The 25,935-nt window shown below is 44.3% G+C and overlaps 3 protein-coding genes across 3 annotated transcripts in view; 1 reads left to right on the top strand and 2 right to left on the bottom strand.

Moving 5' to 3' along the window:
• LOC308102580 (E3 ubiquitin-protein ligase TRIM35-like) overlaps positions 1 to 25,935 on the bottom strand; it is a gene marked incomplete at its 5' end in the record, with an annotated part of 614,451 nt that overhangs the window by 271,528 nt on the left and 316,988 nt on the right. The window lies entirely within an intron of this gene.
• Positions 2 to 10,617, bottom strand: LOC308103899 (signal transducing adapter molecule 1-like; the record flags this gene model as incomplete). The annotated part of the gene is made up of 5 exons (XM_080454108.1): positions 2 to 10; positions 117 to 353; positions 2,370 to 2,555; positions 8,790 to 8,952; positions 9,059 to 10,617. 5 exons carry the CDS (start codon positions 10,615 to 10,617, stop codon positions 2 to 4), a joined length of 2,154 nt encoding a protein of 717 aa, XP_080310234.1.
• On the top strand, positions 11,305 to 13,404 carry LOC308103900 (ATP-dependent zinc metalloprotease YME1L1-like; the record flags this gene model as incomplete). Its single annotated transcript, XM_080454109.1, has 1 exon — positions 11,305 to 13,404. One exon carries the CDS (start codon positions 11,305 to 11,307, stop codon positions 13,402 to 13,404), a length of 2,100 nt encoding a protein of 699 aa, XP_080310235.1.

Consider the following 25,935-nt stretch of genomic DNA (forward strand, 5'->3'; position numbering starts at 1 on the left):
TCTAGAACACCTATAAACAACACAATGACCGTAGAATGAGACTGGACCTTATCGAGAAGACGACCCAGTAGATCCCATTCACCCATGTCTAGAACACCTATAAACAACACAATGACCGTAGAATGAGACTGGACCTTATCGAGAAGACGACCCAGTAGATCCCATTCACCCATGTCTAGAACACCTATAAACAACACAATGACCGTAGAATGAGACTGGACCTTATCGAGAAGACGACCCAGTAGATCCCATTCACCCATGTCTAGAACACCTATAAACAACACAATGACCGTAGAATGAGACTGGACCTTATCGAGTAGACGACCCAGTAGATCCCATTCACCCATGAACACCTGACACCCAGACAATTCCATTTAGTTGTAGTCATATTTTAGTCATCCGAAATGTTTTTGTTTTTGTCTAGTTTTAGTCGACTAAATATCATAAGATTATAGTCGACTAAATCTACAGCTGATTTAGTCCAGTGGCTCTCAAACTTTTTCATGTCAAGGACCCCCAAAATGATATGTATTTGGCCGCGGACCCCCATGTCAAAATATTCGGTTCCAGGGACCCCCCAGAAGTAAAGATTTGAATTGCAAATGTTTGCTTTAAAAATATTATATTCAAAGATTTTCAAAAATATCACATCTACAAGCTCATTGCGCGGCACTCAGTGCCGCGCTATGAGCTTGTATATCTGCTATTTTTGAATAGCCAAAGTATAAAAGGTTAAAGTGGTTAAAATGACTGTGATGCTATAAACACATTTTGCTGGGGACCCCCTGGAACCCCCCCAAGGACCCCTGGGGGTCCCCAGACCCCACTTTGAGAACCATCGATTTAGTCGACTAAAATGTATGTTGGCGGTTCCTTGATGGCGTCGTAATGCCTAATTTTACACCTTGGTTGCATGCTGAAAATAGCAGATCTACAAGCTCACAACGCGTCTCGCTGCGACGCGTTGTGAGCTTGTAGATCTGCTATTTTCAGAGCGCAACACACGAGCTCAATCAACCATAAAATAACTTTATGGTTATTGTATAGTTACACTTTATTTTGAGCAAAAGAGTAAAAGTACAATATTAGCCTCTGAGATGCAGTGGAGTAGAAGTAAAAGTACCGGAAATTGGAAATACTCCAGTAAAGTAAAAAGTTCATCAAAACTGTACTTAAGTACAGTTCTTGAGTACATGTACTTAGTTACTTTACACCACTGCTTACAACGCTGTGCTGGATATGTTGGATGAAGGCAGAGCAGCTGCAGCCTGCAGTGAAATCTGCTGAAAGATAAACTGTCCTCTCATTCAAGGCCTGTCGTCTTTATCACTGTGTGTGTGTGTGTGTGTGTGTGTGTGTGTGTGTGTGTGTGTGTGTGTGTGTGTGTGTGTGTGTGTGTGTGTGTGTGTGTGTGTGTGTGTGTGTGTGTGTGTGTGTGTGTGTGTGTGTGTGTGTGTGTGTGTGTGTCAGAGATACAGGCAGCATGTGTTCATAATAATGCGTTGGGAACCAAGGTCTTCACCTCTGACACATCAAACCTCTTCATTTAAATAAAGATGTTTGGGTTGTTCTGTTCTAATCTGCCCGGCAACCGTTACTGGATGAAGAAAATACTCACTCAGTGACTTTTATCAGATCTTTGTTTTGCACAGACTGTTAAAAGTCACTTATTGGTAAAAAAAAAATGCAAATAATAGATTTTCAGGTCGCTACATGACCTTCTAATCAGTGTTGTAAAGTAACTAAGTACATTTACTCGAAACACTTTAAAAAAATACTTCAAAATTGTAATTTTGTTAAGTACAGTACTTGAGTACATGTACTTAGTTACTTTCCACGACTGGTTTAATGTAATGTCATGGACCCGTTCGTTCCACTGACAGTTTATACACTGATACTGAGCATCAGAACATAGATCTGACAGACCTTTAAAACAGTGGTTCTCAACATGTGGGTCGGGTCCCCCAGGGGCGTCCCCACATGATTTTTTTGGGGGGTCCCCTGATGACAGTAAAGTGAGATTTTAATGACTTTTAAGACCTTTATAAGAAAGGCCATTACTGCTTCAAAAGTAATCAACAAACTATACTATAAAAACACATCAAATATTGGCCAAATTGTCAAATAATATTAAAAAAAAGAATTGCAGATCTACAAGCTCACAACGCCTCGCGTTTCAGAAGTTGTGAGCTTGTAGATCTGCTATTTTCACAATATTTATCTGTAGAGCCGAATCCCTCAACTCCTACAATTCCAAGTGCTTGTCAGGGTGGGGGGTCTCCAGTTCAAATATGATTATTTTGGGGGGTCATTAATTAAAACTGACCAACAATAGACTGTATATCTTAATAGAATGAATTCAAACTCACCAAACAGACTGTAGGAGGATAGAAGGAGGTGAACAGACTGTAGGAGGATAGAAGGAGGTGAACAGACTGTAGGAGGATAGAAGGAGGTGAACAGACTGTAGGAGGATAGAAGGAGGTGAACAGACTGTAGGAGCAGCAGGAGGTGAACAGACTGTAGGAGCAGCAGGAGGTGAAGGACAGTAAGGTCTTGGATGTTGAACAGACAGAGAGACACAGAGAGAGAGAGAGAAAGTCTGTTTCCTTATCGCCAATCCTTCAATCCCTCCTCCAGCTATACCTAACACTGTCTGTGACGCTGCTGCTGCTGATAGACAAACCATAGACCAGGGGTCTTCAACAGGGGGTCCCTGACCCCTAGGGGGTCCTCAGAGTTTCCACATGGGGGGGGGGGGGCATTCCTATTCTGAGAAGAACTTTAGCCAAAAAAATAGCCGATCTACAAGCTCGCAACGCCTCGCAGCGCGAGGCGTTGCGAGCTTGTAGATCGGCTATTTTTTTGGGTAAAGAGGGGGTCCCTGCGTCATCTCTCTCTCAGCTAGGGGGTCCTTAGTAGGGTTGTAGTACTCGAGACCGGTCTCGGTCTCGAGACCGGTCTCGAGACCGCTTTTTGATTTACTCGGTCTTGTCTCGGTCTCGCCCATAATTTGACTCGGTCTTGACTCGGACTCGGACTAAGGGACTCGGGACTCTGCCCCCACCGAGTCCACTCGAGTCCTAGACCAAGTCACTACAATGCAATTAAATAATTTTATTATACCCATATTATGAGGAGCCTATTCACATTAACATTCTAAGAGAGCTGTCTGGCGCTTATGGACAGCTGTCTTGGAGCGCATCATCTCGTGGTTGACAGCGCAGCAGCAGCAGCAGAACACACTCTGCCATGTCCCTCTAGTTTATTTTATTTTTAAATTATTTCCACTAACAGCGTAAGCTTTCCAGGTATTTATTTATTTATTGTGTGTTCACTGTGTAGCCTGTGGTTGTTTTAATAAACGAGATTCTCTAAAGATGATTAGAGACGGCTTTCAGTAAGGTTTCCTTGCGCACATCATTGATTGCCAGTGGCTGACAGCGCGTGTGCGCATCTAATCACAAAACCTGAGGCTTGATCAACAGAAAAATATAGATTAATACATTTGACAAAATACAGCGAAATCCCAAAATTATTAGTCTTAATATCCAGTAAGCAATAGAAATGAACTGCAAACAAATTCAAAGTTATAGGCTATCAATATCACACAAAAGTAGAGAGAAGCTGTGATCTCACCTCACAAACAAATGGACAAGAAATAAATAATCCTTTTGCAAACAACATCCATGTTCTGTTTGTTTGTCAACAATGATCTAAATGGAAAGTTTATTTCAGCTATGTGACAGTTTGACATAGTTTGAGCAATTTTTGCTGTGCAGTACAGTCCTTGTTTAAGTTCATTGCCTTCACCTGTTGTTCTGCTGTGCGCAACAGGGCATATCTCCACCAGGCCAGGTTTACCTACCCAGGCCATGAAATTCATAGGCAGTCATCGTAGCCAATTAGAATGAAATATGCTAAAACTGACTCATGTACTGTTACAGAACCGTCGCTGTTGGGTGGAAACCTTGTATGTTCCTTTTTTTTATTATTATTTAAAAACTGGTGAAAATAGCCAATCTACAAGCTTCAATTATTAATAATTAAGAAATATTATATTTTAAATAGTGCAAAATCAACTAAAGTCATTGTTAGTGCAAGTTCAATCACATTTAATTTGAATGAAAATAATTTGTGGGGAAAATACATAAAATCTGTGAATCTAATGTGATTCATATGACCCCTACTTCAGTCAGTGAAGTCCAGGGCTGAATGTGACAAATATTGAGACCAATATAACTTAGTACAAAAAAAAATAACTTAGTACAAAAAAAAATATATATATATATATAACTACTGTAGCCTGTTATTATGACGTTTACATATTTTAAAACTGAAGATGCAAACGCATATTGAATGACAGTGCGTTTAAATCGAATGTCTCACCAGTGTTTGAAACACTGATTCATTGCTGGGGTGTGAGACTTGGTTGGTCAATAACTTTACCATTCACATGTAATTCAGTCATTAAAGTAGCACATATCGATGTGCTATGTAATGATGGCTCCTTGTCATTAAAGGGGAGTAGTTTTAATTGTTCTGTCTGTAAGGAACATTAATGTGTAATGATGATAATGGCTCATTGGTCAATTTGGTCATTGTTCTTTGGTCTAGGTTTACCATTGAGATGTAATTAATTCAGTAAAAATAACTAAATAGCTAATTGCTCTGCCATTCATTAAAAGATGCAAAGAATGTTTTAAATGTCAAAATAAAAACAAAACAAAACTAGAAAAAGTGCTCCTCGGAGCACAGGTCTCCGCCAGGTCAGGTAGGTTATTGTTGCTTCCTGGTGGCACTATAACAGGCCAATGTGAAAAGGGCGGCATTTCTTCCTCTCTAGTGGGAATGTGTGTGGAAAATTTCATGATTTCATGATTTGAGGCATTTTGTTCCAAACTGATCTATCCTGCAAACTTTGGAAGCTAATGTTAGCAAATTAGGATGCAATATGAAATATCGGACACATCCGTCTTGATCACATGACTATAGAGATACTGTGTACTGATTTGCGTGATTTTTGGATAGAATCTGAAGGAGTAATAGCAACAAATTTGTTTTACAAAAGTCAGCCTCCTGGTGGCGCTCTAACAGGCAGATGTGAAAAATGCAGGGCAAGGGTTTTTCCTTGGCCTCTAGGGAGTGTGCAAAGTTTCCTGTGGCCTGTCATAGCGCCACCATGAGGCTGATTTGAACATTTTCTATAAAAAAAATAAAATAAAAAACTCGGTCTCGCCTCCGGTCGGTCTCGGCCTCGACTCGGTCTCGCCTCCCGTCGGACTCGGTCTTGACTCGGACTCGACCCCCTCCCTGGCCTCTCGGACTCGGTCTTGACTCGGACTCGCCCCCCCTCGGACTTGGTACTGACTTGGACTCGCTTTAGGTGGTCTCGACTACAACCCTAGTCCTTAGCCTGAAAACATTGAAGGCCCCTGTCATAGACAATCGTTGCTGTCCGGCAGAATCCAGCTAACTCCATTTTGACGCTTTTGCATTTTTTTCCCCCATAAATCAGTGCTATTGAACACAATTTACGTCTGTGTGTTGGTAAAACAAATATTGAACCAATGGAAAGTATTAAAAAGCGCTTCTGACAAAACCAGCTAACTCCATTGGATCCTCAAACTTTCTGCTAAACCAGCTAACTCCACCGGAGTTATAGCTGGTTTAGCTGACTGCAGGCTCCACCCCCTTTTGACCACCAACCTCATTGTGAGCTTGGAGGTCCATTCAGCTGTTCTTATAAATGATGAGCAAAACCTCCTAACTCCACTTTTTGTTTTCATTTCCTGAAAAATGAACATTTTGGAGTTAGCTGGTTCCTGCCGGACAGCAGAGATATACTATAGACAAACACCTCGTTCTAAAACAACTGTATTTGGGACATGCACGCTCTCTTGTAAATAGCTTCTTTTTTATGTTTTACTAAGTGACAAGATTTAAAGCAACACTACGTTACTTTCCTCATCTACCCCGGACTTGAACCCGGTTTCCTGCGCAAGTGCTGACTAAAGTGCTAACTAAAGTTGAAAACTTTAGTTACTAGTTACTTTTCAGATATAAACTATGATATAATGAAACATACATTAACCACTTTAGCCCTATTTTATACATAGGCTATTTGAAAATAGCAGATCTACAAGCTCACAACGCGTCGCATCGCGACGCGTTGTGAGCTTGTAGATCGGCTATTTTCAAATATTTAGTGCTTTTACTTTTGGTACTTTAAGTACATTTTGATGCCAATACTTTTGTACTTTTACTCAAGTCATTTTTTTTTTTGGATTTTTACTTGTAACAGAGTATTTTTATATTGCAGTATTGGTACTTTTACTTAAGTAAAGAATGTGAGTACTTTTTTACACCACTGCCGTTGTATGTAGGGTTAAAGTGGTCAAACTTATGCCATATTAAACTCATTATAGCTGGGGACCCCCTGGAACCCCCTCAAGGACCCCTGGGGGTCCCTAGACCACGCTTTCAGAACCAGTGCTGTATGCCAGTGGTTCTCAAAGTGTGGTCCGGGGAACCCCAGGGGTCCTTGAAGGGGTTCCAGGGGGTCCCCAGCTAAATGATTTATAGTTAAGAACCAAATGGACCCTTACAGGTCTGTAACTCTGAGAGTGTGCAAATGGAACCAAATGGACCCTTACAGGTCTGTAACTCTGAGAGTGTACAAATGGAACCAAATGGACCCTTACAGGTCTGTAACTCTGAGAGTGTACAAATGGAACCAAATGGACCCTTACAGGTCTGTAACTCTGAGAGTGTACAAATGGAACCAAATGGACCCTTACAGGTCTGTAACTCTGAGAGTGTACAAATGGAACCAAATGGACCCTTACAGGTCTGTAACTCTGAAAGTGTACAAATGGAACCAAATGGACCCTTACAGGTCTGTAACTCTGAGAGTGTACACTTGTTAGAAAGCACTCATTATGCAGAATGTCCCATTTCACAGGTTTCAAATGTATACAATGTACAATCTTTTGAAAATAGCTGATCTACAAGCTCACAATGTGTCGCGATGTGACGCATTGTGAGCTTGTAGATCTGCTATTTTCAAATGGTAGAAATGTATATGGGGCTGAAGTGGTTAATGTATGTTTTGTAATAATAATCAAAATCTACAAAGTAACTAAAGTTTTCAAATAATTGTGGTGGAGTAAAAAGTACAATATTTGCCTCTGAGATGTAATGGAGTAGAAGTAAATGTACTGAAAATGTAAAGTACTCCAGTAAAGTAAAAATACCTCAAAATTGTACTTGAGTAAATGTACTTAGTAACTTCCCATCATTGGCCTAATGTAAGTACAGTAGGTTGAGGCGTTGTGGAAACTATCTCCACCCGTTGACCTTGACATTGGGCTTCAGTTCGTCCAGTTTTTTTTTTACATCTTTGTAAACATTAGTTTCAGAGATTAGCTTGTTGTTGATGTTTGGTCTGAGCTAGACTTCAAGGGATACATGGGCAACTGGCGGCCCGGGGGCCACATGCGGCCCCCACCTCCACTCAATGCGGCCCCCACCTCCACTCAATGCGGCCCCCACCTCCACTTAATGCGGCCCCCAGGTTAATATCAGAATAATGATATATTATTGATCTCAGCTGTTATGATTCTAAACATGCAAACATGACCCGCTTTAATTACTTCAGTCTATATTAGTAGCTTAATGACTAGTATTAACATTCTATTGTCTTTTTTATGTCCATTGTATTTGTATTTAAGTTCATAAAGTTAACATAAGTATAACTAAATGCATTTGAAATTAAATAAAAATGTTACTTTTCAGGATTCCAATAAAAAAAATAGCAGATCTACAAGCTCAAAACGCGTCGCACTGCGACGCGTTTTGAGCTTGTAGATCTGCTATTTTTTGCTACTTTTGTGTGACATAGAATGGCGAAAAAAGTTGAAATACAGAGACAGTATATGCAGTGTGGCCCTCTGGAGTGAGTGTGGACATTTAGTGGCCCTCTGCATCGTCAAAGTTGCCCACTCCTGCTTAAAGGGATAGTTCACCCCATGGATAGTTTTTCTATGTATTAGTCACCCCATGGATAGTTTTTCTATGTATTAGTCACCCCATGGATAGTTTTTCTATGTATTAGTCACCCCATGGATAGTTTTTCTATGTATTAGTCACCCCATGGATAGTTTTTCTATGTATTAGTCACCCCATGGATAGTTCTTCTATGTATTAGTCACCCCATGGATAGTTTTTCTATGTATTAGTCACCCCATGGATAGTTTTTCTATGTATTAGTCACCCCATGGATAGTTTTTCTATGTATCAGTCACCCCATGGAGACTTGAATTCATGGATTTTAGTTTTTGTCTCATTCCTAAGCCAATAATTTTTTGACCGGCAGCGGTTCCGGTAGGAGACACGAAGAGTCTCCTTTGTGTCTCCTACCGGAACCGCTGCCTACCGGTCCGCAGCGGTCGGGTCCTCTCCTCTCCTCCCTCCCCGCTTTGCTTTGCGGCCCTAACGTCTAGTCCCATCCTCCCAACCTCGGTCATTTGTGATAAAGAGGTCTGACTTCCTTTATCTGGTTGCTATGGCAACCTGCCTGATCAGGCTGAGGGTCTGATAGGCAAATCAGAGGATCAATCAAGCCGAGAGTCTGATCGCTGATGGAGGTGGGGTAAGATGCCTAAAATATAGCCATAGCTCTGATCAACAGTCTGTGGCGGGTCTTGGAGGCATGTGGACTGATCCTGTGCTTGCGAATCGCTGCCGAACTTCGGAGCTTTTGTCAATTATATAGTAGTAAGATTTGCCTGCGGAATGTGCACGTTGCCAAGGAATTCTTGCGTGGGGGCTTGAACACTGCCTTGAAGCTGCTCGGCGGGGGCGCCGTAACCCCACACCACCGCGCCGCCACTTGCCGAATAATTATAAGAGCCTGCATCTGGGCTTGCATCTGGGCCGGCCCAGATACGCCTGTTGAGCCGCAGGGTTAGCAGAGGGTTAGCAGGTTGCGGCATGTAGGTAACGCTGTGATTCATAGAAGTCTTCACTACTCTGTAGTTTAGAGTATCCTGCGTACGCTGGGTCTCCAGCCTGGCTCTGTAGTTTAGAGTAGCCTACGTACGCTGGGTCTCCAGAGTAGCCTGCGTACGCTGGGTCTTCCGCCTGGCTCTTTAGCGTAGAGTAGCCTGCGTACGCTGGGTCTCCAGCCTGGCTCTGTAGCGTAGAGTAGCCTGCGTACGCTGGGTCTCCAGAGTAGCCTGCGTACGCTGGGTCTCCAGAGTAGCCTGCGTACGCTGGGTCTCCAGCCTGGCTCTGTAGCGTAGAGTAGCCCGCGTACGCTGGGTCTCCAGAGTAGCCTGAGTACGCTGGGTCTTCCGCCTGGCTCTGTAGCGTAGAGTAGCCTGCGTACGCTGGGTCTTCATTCATCAGCTTGGCGGACATAGACAGGGCCTCCATCACCTTGACGTTGAGCTCCGACAGCTCCGAGTGTTTCCTGTCTATGTCCTCCAGCTCCTGGTCGATGAGCGGTCCCATCTGGCCGCAGGCGGCCTCCAGTCGCAGGAACTCCACGTCGGCGTCGTACCGGGCGTCCGCGGGATCGGCGCCCTGGATCATCCGCAGGAGCCGGTCCATCTTCTCCTCGTCGACGAGCGCGGGCCCCGGGTCGGGCTTGACGACGGACCCCGTCTGAGGAGAACAATCTTCACAGCACTTCTCTGTCTTCGTCGTCTCGGGCTCGGCGGTGAGGTCGGCGCTGACGAAGTTGGACGGGAAGAGCCCGACCCCCCGGTACGTCTCCCCTCTCCACCAGTTGGGGTCGCTGTCGTCCAGGATGGCGATGATCTCCCCGGCCCTGAAGGTGAGCTCGTTGTCCTCGGCCGCCTCAAAGTCGTAGACGGCTCGCATCTTCCTCCGATCGGCCGCCGACGCCTTGTGCATGGAGGAGGAGGAAGAGGAGGAGGAGGAAGAAGAGGACATCAGGCTGGAGGTGGAGCTGGTGGAGGTGGTGACGGGGTAGAGGCCGGACTGAGACGATGTCTGGTGCTGCAGAGACAACTCGATGGCTTTGGCCAAGTCTTCCTCTTCCTTTCTGCTCGCCGAGATGGCAGGAGCTACCGCCACTGCAGCCGGGCTCGCTTTGGCTTTCTTCTCGGCAGCAGCAGCCGCCTGGGGGGAGGAGGAGGAGGAGGAGCCTTTTGCGACGGGGGGGAAGGTGAAGCCTGCCTCGCGTAGATCCTTGATCACGGCGGAGATCAGGCAGAGCTGCGGGTCGTCACGGAACTCCTCGGCCCACTCCACCATCAGCGCCTTCAGTCTCTTGACGACCTTGGGGTTGCCCTTGTTCAAGACGGCGTTGATGTCGTTGGCAAACTCCCTGGAACAGACCTCCAGGTGGAACGCTTTGCCGCAGTTGGCGACACACGAGGCCAGCAGCGTCAGGGCCTGCGCCGCCACCTGGGGATTCTTGTGGTTGACTCTTTTCATGATGGCGCGTAAACATTCCTTGGGCCCTCCGCGCGTCTTGCCCACTTTATCGCAGATGCTCAGGAAGAGGCTCCAGTCCTCTGTCACGTTCGTCTCGCTGGTCGCTTGCTCCACATCTTTATCGAATGGGTTTTTCCCAAAGATATTCATGGTTGATGTATCAGAAACCGACTTCTCTTATGTCTTCCTTGGAGCCGTTCGCTCCTTTTGATCTGCCTTCTGTTGACTAAAGTCTAAAGACGTCTTTTACCTTTTATACTACTTTTTTTATAATACTGATTAGCGCTCTGGTGTGATGTCATACACACAACAATGCATGTCTAACTACGCCGGTTTACGCAGGAGCCTTTGAAGTAGGGTTGCCAACTATCTGACATCCAAATATCTGACATCCAAATAAGGGACACCTGTCCGGTCGTGTTATTTCTTCCCTTTAAAACCTTGAAGAAATGTGTTTTCTTTGTGATAACGATGAACAGGAAAGGGAAGTATACTACGTCCGTGCCATTTATTCAAGCCGGAACACAATCGATTGATCGATCATTAGAACAAACGCGCCTTTCGGCTGCCGTGTTAAGTAATCAGATGGGTGGGCCGTGTTAAGTAACCAGATGGGTGGGCCACAAACGCTTCAGAGATTATACGTCATAAATCAGCCATGATACAGATGTATGACGTATGGCTCCATATTTGGGCAACATCAGTCATCTATGAAATCATCTGATGCAATGACTCTTTTGGGCAAAGATTTGAAATGTCAGTTGGCGATAAAGACAGTCTGTGACCGCACGAGACAAAGAGAGAGAGAGAGAAGAAGATACAGTTCTCTATTATATAATGATTTCATTCCAGCGTCAGCAGGTGACGCTGCCTCTCGGCCAGCTCTCCAATAATGCCTTCCATTCCTTGAAGAGTTTGGTCAACTCTGCAGCCACATCGTCGCTGCAGAGGCTGCAGAAATACTTCCCTGCCGAACCAAAGCCTTCACTCCAAACAGCCAGTGTGAGCCGGTGGGAGCTGGGAAGCACTCAGCTTGAGGAGCTGGTCAGCAGGTTGATGCCGACACTAAGAGCAAAGGAAGCCCATCACATCCCAGCAGCGTGGCGGACCACCCATGTCTCAGCAGACACCTTCTGCCAGAACAAACATGGCTTTTCACTCAGAACATTAGGTTTATTTGGCTCACCGACATTCTACAGACAATACCACAGTCCACCAAGTGCTGTCTGCTCAGAGCTACGGCGCTTTCCTGTATGGATCCAACATCGTGGATTCAAGACGCTGTTGTCGTCCAGGATAAGCCGATTGGGTTCTAGTCGTGATGGTCCTGTAGATATTCACGCTCGAACCTTCATGAAGCAACGGCTCATGAAGGAAGGAAAGGGACCAGAGACCCCGTCACTGGACCAAGTGTTGAAACAGAAGAACATTCCAGACAGCCAGCAGGATGGCTTCAAGACAGGCTTCATTGAGGGCTTCCTAAAGTCCCAGGACTTCAGTCGAACACAAACCAGGAGATACAGGCTACTCGTGTTGGCCCTCCTCCTCTGCTTCGGCATCTACAGCCTGTCGACACACATTAAGATCATTGCTTTCGACTATGAGGTAAACACCGCCGAGATCCCAGACGTGACATTCGATCATGTGAAAGGAGTGGATGAAGCAAGGAATGAACTTCAAGATGTCGTGGAGTATCTCAGGAATCCCCACAAATTCAGTGTGCTGGGTGGGAAACTTCCTAAAGGGATTCTCCTGGTCGGCCCTCCGGGTACGGGGAAGACTCTCCTGGCTCGAGCCGTGGCGGGGGAGGCCGGCGTGCCTTTCTACTACGCCTCTGGATCAGAGTTTGATGAGGTGTATGTGGGTGTCGGCGCTAAGCGCATCAGGGAACTCTTTAAAAAGGCAAAAGCTCAATCTCCTTGTGTAGTTTTCATTGACGAGTTGGACAGTGTCGGGGGCAAAAGGATTGATTCTCCATCAGAGCCTAGCTTCTCCAGACAAACCATCAACCAGCTGCTGGCAGAGATGGATGGGTTCGTACCAAATGAAGGTATCATTGTTATCGGTGCTACAAACATGGCAGAGCTTTTAGATAAAGCTCTGGTAAGGCCTGGGAGATTTGATGTGCAGGTGACGGTCCCCATCCCTGACGTGAGAGGCCGCACTGACATTCTCAAGTGGTACCTGTCCAAGGTCATAGCAGACCCTGCGGTGGACGCGCATATCATCGCCCGGGGAACCGTGGGCTTCTCTGGCGCCGAGCTGGAGAACCTGGTCAACCAGGCCGCCCTGAAGGCAGCCACGGACAATAAGCTGACGGTTACGATGAAGGATCTGGAGTTCGCCAAGGACAAGATCCTCATGGGCCCTGAGAGGAAGAGTGTACAGATTGACAAGAAAAACAAGACCATCACGGCCTACCATGAGTCTGGCCACGCCATCGTCGCCCTCTACACCAAGGATGCAACACCCGTCCATAAAGCCACCATCATGCCCCGAGGCCCGACCCTTGGCCACGTGTCTCTGCTCCCAGAGGACGACCGCTGGCACCTGACACGAGCCCAGCTGTTGGCTGATATGGACGTCTGCATGGGAGGTCGTGTGGCTGAAGAGCTTATTTTCGGAGAGGACTACGTCACCACCGGGGCGTCCAGTGACTTTGACGGAGCGACGAAAATCGCAGAGATGATGGTGACCAAAGTCGGAATGAGCAAGCTCGGCGTCATGACTTACGCCGACCCGAGCAGGCTGAGCCCCGAGAGGCAAGCCGCCATCGAGCAGGAAGTCAGTATTCTGCTGGAGGATTCGTACGAGCGGGCTAAAAGCATCTTGAAGACGTACAGTAAGGAGCACAAGATGCTAGCGGAAGCCCTGCTAACCCACGAAACTCTAGACGTCAAACAGATCCAGTCGGTGCTCAAAGGCAAGTTGTGGTGAATGTAGTTTTTTGATTCCTTTCCATTTCCCGATCTCACACCAGTTGGGCGGCAGTGGCTGACGGTGCGTTTTAACAGCGGGCGATCAGGATAGTATTTTCCGGAAGTGCATTATATGTATATGAGAGCCGGCGACTACTGGCGATAGGGCGAAGTGGGCGGGGGGGCGATGAAAGATGGATTTTTTTTATCTTTTGGACGATGTCGCCCGGGATCGCCCGCTGTTAAAACGTACTGTCAGGGGTAGAGTGGCCGCTAGAGCGGCCCGATGGCAACCGCAAGGTTCCCAGTTCGATCCCGGGCTCCCCCAGAGTTGGTGTTTCGAGGTGTCCTTGGGCAAGACGCTGAACCCTACATTGCCTCCGATGAGTCGGTCGGCGCTAGCTTGCCACCATTTGGTGTGTGAATGTGGGAGAGGAGAGGACGCTGGCGTCGACTGTTGGCCACTTCAACTCCCAATGCCCCCCCCCCCACCTGTATGAATGAATGAACCATTGTAAAGCGCTTTGAGCACTAGGAAAAGTGCTATAGAAATGCAATCCATTATTATTATTATTATCCTACTACTTTAATTGAAATGCCCGTGCTGTGGTGTAGGTCCGGGGTTGGCCAGCACACGAGCATTCCACTCCTCCAAACTTGCCACATACTATTGATCAGTGCTCTGGCTAATGCCTAGGCTTCTTATCATTTCGTGCAGACTTGCCTTTTCAAGGCCGGTTTAAAAATATATGTTTTTCTTTTGTGCCGATGGGATGTTTTATTTCATTACAGAGTAACATTCCAAGTAACCGGGGATCAGGAGCATTATAAAGCAATACGCCACAGGAGGACGTGGTTTACCTTGAGTAGACAACCGCTAAAGGGCCGTAGGAACCGTGACCTGGCGTGGCTTACTGCTTTTCTGAAACCGTTACCAAACATGGCAACATGAATGTCATAGACCAGTGGTTCTCAAACCTTTTCATGTCAAGGACCCCCAACTTGACACTTATTAGCCCACGGACCCCCATTTGAAAAGATAAGCCAAGGACTCCCTTAAGAGAAGATTTTTACGTCTCTAGCAGTGATTTTCAACCATTTTAATTTCAAGGACCCCCAGTTTAACATGCATTAGGCTACGGACCCCCATTTAATGGCATTTCTATCTCTGGTACCCCAATTTATATTGTAAAATCAATGTTAATTTAACTCTGAGAGTGTACAAATGGAACCAGATGGACCCGTTATGGTCCATTTGGTTCCATTTGTACCCTCTCAGAGTTACAGAACTGTAAGGGTCCATTTGGTTCCATTTGTACACTCTCAGAGTTACAGACCTGTAAGGGTCCATTTGGTTCCATGTGTACACTCTCAGAGTTACAGACCTGTAAGGCATGGTGGAGAGTATGTTTTCCGTCCGTCCGTCCGTCCGTGTGTGTGTGCGTGTCCGTCCGTCCGTGTGTGTGTGTGTGTGTGTGTGTGTGTGTGTGTGTGTCCGTCCGTCTGTGAACACCTAATCTTTTGGATTGGTCAAGCTTCACGTGACATCACAATATGCAACATAAATAAGGTAAGACAGAATTAGGATCAGTACGGAGCACAGGTCTCTGGCGGGGAACTGTGCTCCGAGGAGCACATTTTCTATTATCCATCATTTAGCTGGGGACCCCCTGGAACTCCCTCAAGGACCCCTGGGAACCAATGTCATAGACGTATTCCAATTAAAAATACCACTGCTCGCCGTTAACTAAGAACGTTTTTAACCTTTTCTTTTAGTGTTGTGTTTTCTTGTTGTTGTTTCCTTTGTGCAGCACCAGGTTTTAAAGGTGCTGTATAAATAAAGCTTTATTAGTATTATTATTTATAGAACCAATAAACATAGATCTAACACCAGTAAACATAGATCTATAGCATCAGTAAGTATGAGTATGTATGTATGTACATACGTACATACGTGTATATATGAAGACAGAGCGCTCGTTTTTAGGCACGGGGCTTCGGGGCGAGGCAGGGCTTTTCGAGACAGGGTTTATTAACGAGGCTCGCGAGGAGGAGGAGAAGGAGGACGCGGCGCTGCGAGGCGGGGTTTTATTACGCGAGGCTCGCGAGGAGGAGGAGGAGTAGCCTCCTCCTCCTCCTCCTCGCGAGCCTCGCGTAATAAACCGTCTCGTTTTTCTCCTCCTCCTTCTCCTCCTCCTCCGAGGAGGAGAAGGAGAACGCGGAGAGGCGGGGCTTTGATGCGCCGACGCGGACCTGTCTTTTGTTGTTCCCCCCCACATAGCAACCAGGAAGCTGCGCTAGGGGAACGCTGAACACGCGTTCACACGCACACGCTTGTCCATGACGGAGGCGCGCCGTCTCATCAGAGCTTGAGGCCGAGGAAGCGCGCCCTCGCGCCTCCAGGCGCGAGTGCCCGCGCTGACCGGCCGATGCTCTGATGAGTCGAATCAGCGCCGTTCGAGTTGTAAACCGATAGGGACAGAATAGTTCTTTTCATGGATCACTGTGTGTGTGTGTGTGTGTGTGTGTGTGTGTGTGTGTGTGTGTGTGTGTGTGTGTGTGTGTGTGTGTGTGTGTGTGTGTGTGTGTGTGTGTGTGTGTGTGTGTGTGTCAGGGAGAAACTAAAACAAAAGCCAGCAGAACACAATAAAAGTATCTTAACAGTCCATTGAAAGCATGAGCGCGTGTGCGTGCGCGCGCGTGCATGTGTGTGTGTGTATGGTCGCGGCCACATATGTTGTGCACAAGCCTGGCTCGTGGCTCCCTCTAGTGTTGCCTCTGCAGAATTGCTGGGTGGGTGGTTAAAAACGAGTGCGCCTTCTTCAATCTACCTGGTTCTCCATTCACCCTGTAACATATACATATATCATCATTTGGATATGCGGGTGCCCATATGGATGATTCAACCAAAATGTCCATATATAAGCATAAATGAATATTCAGTTGTCCAGAACCGTCAATCTAACTGATATGCCCATAAATGGGCATGACAATATGGGCATATACTGATGACATCAACTGACAGATACAGAGATCTCCATATATGGGCATAAAAAGGACACATTCTTTTTTATTTATATGTTTTTCAATTTCATATTTGATTTTAATACATTTCAAATGACATTTAAGGCCCAATACTTCTACAAATGCTACAAATTGATACAAAAGTCATCCAGTCATTTTGGGGATCAAGTTTATTTATGTCTGATAATGATCTACCTGCATGTTCAAATCATATATACTTCAAACCATTTTCCAAAGCATACCTTTATTTTCTATTATTATTTTTTTGGAAGAAATGAAAACTGTGAATTTAACATTGAGGTGCCCTCATGGTTTAGGACCGTTTTGATTTGATGATATTTATTTCAAACATGAACAAATAAGTAAAACTATAAACAAAACAAGACAACAAAAGACATGGAACTAGAAAAAGTGCTCCTCGGAGCACAGATCTCCGACATGATAGGTAGGTTAGTGTGGGCCAACAATGTTCGCAATGCACCAATCAGGCTGGAATGTGAAAAATCTTGGTCACTTGACTAAAGAGATTATATTTACCGATTTGCGTGATGTTTGGACAACATTTGTAGGAGTAATATATTGTAGCGGCCCTCTGCGGATTGTGTGTGTATTGCACTTAAGAGGTTGTCAGCCAATGATAGGGTCTTCCGGGACTAGTAGAGGAAGTGACGTGACCTCGTTGTTGTCTCTGCCTATAGAGAAACAAGTGGCTATGTTAGCCTTGGATGTACTGTGAGATATCATAATAAAGAAGGAACCTAAACGGTGGATTACGTCTCAGCCTCCACTTCCTGGGATTGTTACACTATATATATTTTTTTGGCAAAAATTGGCCTTCCGGTGGCGCTATAATAGGGCAATGTTGAAAGGGTGGCATTTGTTCCTCATTGTAGTGCGAATGTGCGTGCAAAGTTTCACCGCAATCGAATGTTGTGTTCATGATTTGCGGCATTTTCAATTTTAGCCCCTGCTAACTTTAGATGTCAATTTTAGCCAATCAGGATGGAATATGATAAATCAAACAGATCCGTCTTGATCACATGACTATAGAGATCATGTGTACCGATTTACGTGAAATTTGGATAAAATCTAAAGGCTTAATGTTTTGTTCCGTTTCATTGCTTAGTTGAAATGTGCTGCTATCCTATATTGCGGTTGTGCCGATTCTCCCCAAATTTTTGGCACCAACCCTGTTCATGGGACTGTTTGTAGACACACAGGGTAGCTGTGTGAGTGGCCCAGAGAAGAAATTTTCAATCGGCGACATTCCATTTTGCAGTAGTCGCAGTTTCTATTAAACAGCGTTCAGCGCGGAGAAAAACAACACCGAGATAATGGCGATTTAGCGGAAGCCTTAGAGCGGCGGCGGATGGGAACGCAAATCTTCGATTGAAATTCATTTCCGTTTCCGGGTGTGCTACAATGAAATGTGTCACTGCGAGAGTGCTACAATGAAATGTGTCACTGCGAGAGAGTGCTACAATGAAATGTGTCACTGCGAGAGAGTGCTACAATGAAATGTGTCACTGCGAGAGTGCTACAATGAAATGTGTCACTGCGAGAGAGTGCTACAATGAAATGTGTCACTGCGAGAGAGTGCTACAATGAAAGGTGTCACTGCGAGAGAGTGCTACAATGAAAGGTGTCACTGCGAGAGAGTGCTACAATGAAATGTGTCACTGCGAGAGAGTGCTACAATGAAATGTGTCACTGCGAGAGAGAGAAAAAAAAAAGACCACTTCGCGTAGATATACGCGACTGGCACGCTGCGCTGTTATTTAGGTTCGCGTAGAACTACGCGATTGGCACGCAATGTGTTAAGAATCAAGTGGAATAGTGATTTTCATACACAGTATATTATGTATGCCTGTATCAATTATATTGTGATGCAAGTGAAATAAATGAGTGAAATATGAAATATGAGATCTTGTCTTCCTTCACTTGGGATGTGAGATGTACTACCTCTCTCATAACAGTTTTCTGCTTTGCTCCTCTGTGTCGTTCCAGTTTAAACTTGCAAACTTTATTGTCAGTGTTGGACAGTCAATGATTACAAAGTAATATTGTTATGATTAGGAACTCAAACGCAGAAACTCAAACACCAGAACTCAGGAGACGTGGATGAACTGACAGGGTTCTAGACAGGGAGGTGTGGGACACCGAGTGTCGGACAGAGGCAGAGGCCAGGTCTAATACAAGGGGTTTATTGACTAGGAACAGTGGTGGGAAAAATACAAAAATGTTGTACTTAAGTAAAAGTATCAATACTTCAATGTAGAAATACTCCATTACAAAATGTACTTGAGTAAAAGTACAAAAGTATTGGCATCAAAATGTACTTAAAGTACCAAAAGTAAAAGTACTTATGCAGAATGTCCCATTTCAAGTTTTCAAATGTATAAAAATCTTTTGAAAATAGCAGATCTACAAGCTCACAATGAGCTTGTAGATCTGCTATTTTCAAATGGCTGAAATGTATATAGGGCTGAAGTGGTTAATGTAGGTTGTGTAATAATAATCAAAATCTACAAAGTAACTAGTTACTAAAGTTTTCAAATAATTGTAGTGGAGTAAAAGTACAATATTTGGATCCGAGATGTAGTGGAGTAGAAGTAGTGGAGTAGTACTGAAAATTGGAAATACTGGGAATACTGAGGTAGGAGCAAAGATACTGTAGTATGTAGGCTGGCTCCTCCCCCTAACCTTGGATCACAAGACGGTCGTCTGTCATGACAGTCTTGGATGATCTTCAAAATCGTGTTTGCACTTTCAACCTTTTTGGTCCGTACATCTACATAAACGTTCAGATTTCAAATATAAAGTGCTGACCCCATGGCCACAGATGTTACAATTATGTACGTTCCCTCAGAAGTACTAGTTTATTCCGTATTGTTTAATAAAAAGCATTTTAATCCGATCGGTGGCCATTTTCTCTGTATGCTTTGAACTATACGACCTATCTGTTGGGAGGTGTATTGCACTCTGATACATTTATAACTATGAGAAAATGTACACGATCGGATTAAAATGACTTTTTATTGAACAATATGGAACATACGGGTACTTCTGAGGGGCTGTACATCATGTTAACATCCGTGGCCATGAGGTCAGCTCTTTATATTTATGCATTTATGCAGTGGTGGAAAAATTACTCAAATTCTTTACTTAAGTAAAAGTACCAATACTGCAATATAAAAATACTCTGTTAGGGCGCGCTCCCACCGCACATTTATTTTCCCTCTCGGGCGGAATCTGCCAATGCTTTGTCAATGCAAATGCGTGGATTCTTGGAAAAAATCCGCAAGACCATGAATGGTGGGAGCGCGCCCTTAGGGCGCGCTCCCACCAAGAGTTGGCTGGCCGCTGTTTGCAGAATCTGCCAATGCATTGTCAATGCAAATGCGTTGATTCACGCAAGAGCAGATTTTTCCGCTAGTCGCGCAGACCTTGCGTTTATCTGCTCTCCGCGACTAAGCATAAAACTGCTGGAGGCAGGCGCTGATTTTCTCCCTCTGTCCAATCGGGTGAGTCGAAGGCGGACCATCTCAAGACTCAGGAAGCAACATGGTGCTGGAGCTTTGGGAATGTGCTGCGTTTGTACGGTCGGGGAGGCTCCTGAAAGTGAGTGACAGGCGCGACACTCCCGTTTTTTAGAATCCGCTGGCTGCAAAAAACTGTGGCCGCGCACAACCTGCGTTTAACAGCGGCCAGCCAACTCTTGGTGGGAGCGCGCCCTAACAAGTAAAAATCCAAAATTAAAAATGTACTTGAGTAAAAGTACAAAAGTATTGGCATCAAAATGTACTTAGAGTACCAAAAGTAAAAGTACTAAATATTTGAAAATAGCCGATCTACAAGCTCACAACGTGTCGCATCGCGACGCGTTGTGAGCTTGTAGATGTGAGCTTGTAGATCTGAGCTTGTAGATCTGCTATTTTCAAATAGCTTAGGTATAAAATAGGGCTGAAGTGGTTAATGTATGTTTCATTATATCATAGTTTATATCTGAAAAGTAACTAGTAACTAAAGTTTTCAAATAATTGTAGTGGAGTAAAAGTACAATATTTGAATATCTGAGATGTAGTGGAGTAGAAGTAAAAGTATTGGAAATTGGAAATACTCAAGTAAAGTACATCACTGGACTCAGGTCCATTGATGCCGGCCCTCCTGGAGGTCCCCAAGACCAGGCTCCTGGAGAGACAAGGCTCCAGTGGTGTAAAGTAACTAAGTACATTTACTCAAGTACTGTTCTTTTTTAGATATTTTTTCACTTTCTTCAGTATTTCCAAATATCAATACTTTTACTTCTACTCCACTACATCTCAGAGGCAAATATTGTACTTTTACTCCACTACAATTATTTGAAAACTTTAGTTACTAGTTACTTTTCTGATTTCGATCATTATCACAAAACATACAGTATATGAACCGCCTCTCTCTCTCTCTCTCTCTCTCTCTCTGTCTCTCTGTCTCTCGGAACAGTGGACCCCGACCGGCCTTTGTGTCTCTCTCTCTCTCTCTCTCTCTTTCTCTCTCTCTCTCTCTCTCTCTCTCTCTCTGTCTCTCTGTCTCTCTGTCTCTCGGAACAGTGGACCCCGACCGGCCTTTGTGTCTCTCTCTCTCTCTCTCTCTCTCTCTCTCTCTCTCTCTCTCTCTCTCTCTGTCTCTCTGTCTCTCTGTCTCTCTCTCTCTCTCTGTCTCTCTGTCTCTCTCTCTCTCTCTCTCTCTCTCTCTCTCTCTCTCTCTCTGTCTCTCGGAACAGTGGACCCCGACCGGCCTTTGTGTCTCTCTCTCTCTTTCTCTCTCTCTCTCTCGGGACATTCTGCACAATAATTACTTTTACTTATGGTACTTTAAGTACATTTTGATACCAATACTTTTGTACTTTTAATTTTAATTCTGGACTTTTACTTGCAACAGAGTATTTCTACATTGCAGTATTGATACTTTTACTTAAAGTTTTACTTAAATAAAACATGTGAGTACCTTTGACACCAGGCTCCAAACAGGGGCTTTCTCTGTGGATGCTGGCTGCCCCCCCACCCCCCCCCTCCCCCTCCCCTTCCCTCTGGAATGTTCTCCCCAAACATATCAGAGACGCCTGAAAGCTCACCTGTTCAGAATTGCCTTTCCGAGTTGACTTTGATTTCAACTATAGTTTTTTTTTTGTGTTTTATTGCTTTTAATTCTGATCTTATTTGCTTATCTGAGTTTTTTCCTAATGAAGCTGTTCTCTTTTAGGCGGGAAAAAAGAAACAAACGGTTCAACTCACGGTGCAAAATGAGGGAAGAGGGTGGCCAGCTAATGTATAGTGTAGTTATAGCTGTGTGTTTTAACTGTGTTGTTTTTAACTTCTTATAACTTAGCTATAAAAAAAAAAGCTATCTTATAGCTTTTCACTGCATTCTATTTCAATTGATGTAATGCATTTTATATATTCATCATCATGCTTCTTTTACTGACAAATCTGTATGAACGTATGGCAACAGGAGCTCTTGAACAGAACACGTTTAAGATCTAGCGTAGATCTAGCACCAGTAAACCTAGATCTATTATAGATCTCGGTGCTATAGATCTATGTTTACTGGTGCTATAGATCTATGTTTACTGGTGCTATAGATCTATGTTTACTGGTGCTATAGATCTATGTGTACTGGTGCTATAGATCTATGTGTACTGGTGCTATAGATCTATGTTTACTGGTGTTATAGATCTATGTTTACTGGTGCTATAGATCTATGTTTACTGGTGCTATAGATCTATGTTTACTGGTGTTATAGATCTATGTTTACTGGTGTTATAGATCTATGTTTACTGGTGCTATAGATCTATGTGTACTGGTGCTATAGATCTATGTTTACTGGTGTTATAGATCTATGTTTACTGGTGCTATAGATCTATGTTTACTGGTGCTATAGATCTATGTTTACTGGTGTTATAGATCTATGTTTATTGGTGCTATAGATCTATGTTTACTGGTGCTATAGATCTATGTTTACTGGTGCTATAGATCTATGTTTATTGGTGTTATAGATCTATGTTTACTGGTGCTATAGATCTGGGGGGGGGGGGGGTTCGTCAACGGGGGAGTTTCGCTGTTTTAACCCAGCAACCCTATGTAAATTACGCCACTGCTAAAAAGCAAGAGAGTTATAATGTATCAGAGTTGCATTTTCAGGGCTGTTTTAAAGGAAGCCAGTGATCTATATGTTTTGAGGGATGGGATCAGGTCATTCCACACTTGGGTGGCAGTGCTGCAGATTAAGAAGGAGAATTTTATCCATGTTTGTTCTATAAGTGGGTGTTACCAGATCGTTGTTTACGCTCCCTCTAGTATTGTGGCTGTGGGTGTCACTAATTTTTAGCCTCAGCCATCCTAGCACACTGTGCTGAAATAGGTGTCTCATGGGCCCCAGGCCGAGGAGGAGTCGAATCAGTTTGTTTTGGGAGGTTTGAAGCTTTGTCTTAAGTGACTTAATTGAGATGTTGGAGTACTACCAAGAAGTGCAAGCATAGTCAAAAAGGGGCCGCGGCGCGGGTGGTCGAGTCAGGATTTCAGAGGCAATTATGCGGGCTGCGGGTGAGCGGGTCAGCCGCTCTCACACGAAAAACAAAACAAAACAACCCTATTTTGAACAACATGCTTGTTTATTCAGCCCATGACAATGTTGTGCTACACTGTAGACATTTAAAGCGACTTTGGGTACTTAATAGAGCGCTATATAATATATATATATTCCCACCGCGGGTCGCGGGGCGGGTTGAGCCATACATTTATATATGGGTTCGCGGGGCGGGTTGAGGCGGGTTGGGGCGGGGAGGGTCAAGAAAAAACCCGACCCGCACATCACTACTGTACTGTACTGTACTGTACTGTACTGTACTGTACGTGGGCAGATGACTTGTGCTGGCCAATGACTCCTTTCAGATTGATCTCTGACCATCCTTCAATTCACAGCTGGTCAGCCAGTTTGTGCTGGCTTAAATACTCTAGCTATTTCCTGGTTTCAGCTTATTAATTACATCATTTATGCCAATTATGCTAATGACAAAGGGTTGCGTGATTTAGTTATAGCAAGGTAATAATGTCTGGACATGTAAACATAGTCTATGAGAGTCTGAGATCATCTTTCTAAGTTGTAAAAGGTGAACAATGCAGTTATTTCCTGATTTGTATTGTATTTTTGCATCATTTATGACAATTAGGCTAATGAGGAGAGGTTGCACGACTGCACCATGGTAATAGATTAATTTCAGGACATCACAAACATGGTCTTGTGATGTATCTTTCTTCACAAATGTGTTCATAAAGGTGTCAATTTCTTCCAACCCAACTACCATGGGAAACTTTGCGGGAGCCAATCAAAGTTGGGGTACCTGGAGGACCTGGGCAAAATTCTGTTTATTTTTTATTTTTTAATCGGCCAATATTAACTTGTGGGATAAAAAGTTTAAGAAAAACAAAAATGAATAAACACTTCGTGCCGCGATATGAGCTTGTAGATCTGCTGTTTTTGAAAAATCTTGAAAATTGCTGGAAATCTTATGTATCTAACTCATTCAGTGCCCGGCGTATTTATGGCAGTTTGGCTCTGAGTGCCACAGCCAAAATTCATTGTAAAAAAAAAGTGCTTAGGAGCCGAGATACAGCCTTTTCCAGTAATAAGTTAAACAAAGAGTGAATGGAGCAGAATATTTCATGATATCTTGGGTTCTGAACATAATTTTTTTGGAATATATATATATATATATATATATATATTTTATTTTTTCATGACGTCTTAGACGTCACGTGGCACTCAGGGCGCTCAGGCCACGTGACGTCTTAGACGTCATGTGGCACTGAATGCGAACATTTTTCAACGCAACTTTTTGCTTTAATTTTTGCTTCTGGGGGTCCCTAAAAGGCCCAGGGTCACGGGGGGTGGGGGGGGGGGGCACCCCCGCCACCCCGACCATCTCGCCTCCTTCGTCAAGACTGCCAGTTATACAAAAAAAACTTCTGGTACTTTTTAATTAATAGCGTTTCGGCTTCAAGCCTTCCTCAGCATGTTAAGAAAGTGGTCTGTGGTGTTGTGTGAACCAGGACGGACTGATAGACAGACAGACATGACAAGGACTTCAGCTGCTGTCAGAAAAAACACATAATAATAAGAAAAGCATCCCGTACCCCCCCCCCCCTCACACACACCTTTGTCGGCTGGCGTAATGGTGTAACCATTTTCTCATACAGTTATATTGTATCAGAGTGAAATACACCTCCCAACCGATGGGTTGCTTAGTTGAAAGCATGCAGAGAGAATGGCCACCGATCGGATTACATTTAAGTTACAGCAGCATGGACTGCAGTAATAAGCTGGCAAGAGCCATGTTTAGTGATTCGAACACTGCAAAGAAAATGCAATGTGGAAGAACAAAGGCTGAGATGATAACAGCCAATGTGCTTGGCCCCAAAACTGTTCGGGATATTTTAAAAGAGCTGTGTCCTCCTCCCACCGAGGTCGTAGCAGGTGAGCAGGTGGATGCAGCCCCTGTGTATTTTTCAGTAGCCACAGACGCCTCAAACAAGGGGAACCGAAAAATGTTTCCTGTGTGCCTGAGATATTTCAATCAAGACGGAGTACAGTCCAAACTACTAGATTTCTATGAAATTAAATAACATAACCCTAACCTAACCCCCTAAGGTTAGGTTAGGACACATGCACGCGTGCGTGCATGTGTCCCGTTTCTCCATTTCTGGAAGTTGGCAACCCTAGAGCAGTCCCAGGCCGAGGAGGAAACGAATCAGTTTGAAGCTTTGTCTTAACTCATTGAGTGCCATAATTATAAATATCTATTTCTGGCCATTACAATTTTTATTAAAATTTAACATTTTGTAAAACAAAAGTGCCTAGGAAGCGAGATACAGCCTTTTTCAGTTATAAGTTAAACAAGGAGTGGATGGAGCTGCAAATCTTCAGATAATGATATCTTGGGTTCAGGAAGATTTTATTTATTTAATTTTTTTAAATTTTTTTTCAAAAACACGTGGAACACTTTAATGGCACGTTGCACCATAGCGCTAAATCACGTGAAACACGTTAATGGCACTTTAAGTGACATTGAGATGTTGGAGTACCAGTAAGTGCAAGCATAGTCAAAAAGGGGCTGAATGAATCTTGGCGAGACAGATAGCTTTGATATTGTGTGACATGAACTGTTTTTCTGATACTACATACTTGATACTGATACTGGAAACAATGGAGTGTCTTCATACACGTGGCAAGTTGTTGGAGGCATGCCACCCTTATCTTGTCTGTGCATCGCAGGTCACCACTCAATGTGAAGATGGCACGTACTACTGTACTGTACTGTACGTGGGCAGATGACTTGTGCTGGCCAATGACTTCTTTCAGATTGATCTCTGACCATCCTTCAATTCACAGCTGGTCAGCCAGTTTGTGCTGGTTTAAATACTATAGCTATTTCCTGGTTTCAGCTTATTAATTACATCATTTATGCCAATTATGCTAATGACAAAGGGTT

The sequence above is a fragment of the Gymnoscopelus braueri genome (assembly GCF_963280865.1).
Source record: "Gymnoscopelus braueri genome assembly, chromosome: 16".
Taxonomy (NCBI): domain Eukaryota; kingdom Metazoa; phylum Chordata; class Actinopteri; order Myctophiformes; family Myctophidae; genus Gymnoscopelus; species Gymnoscopelus braueri.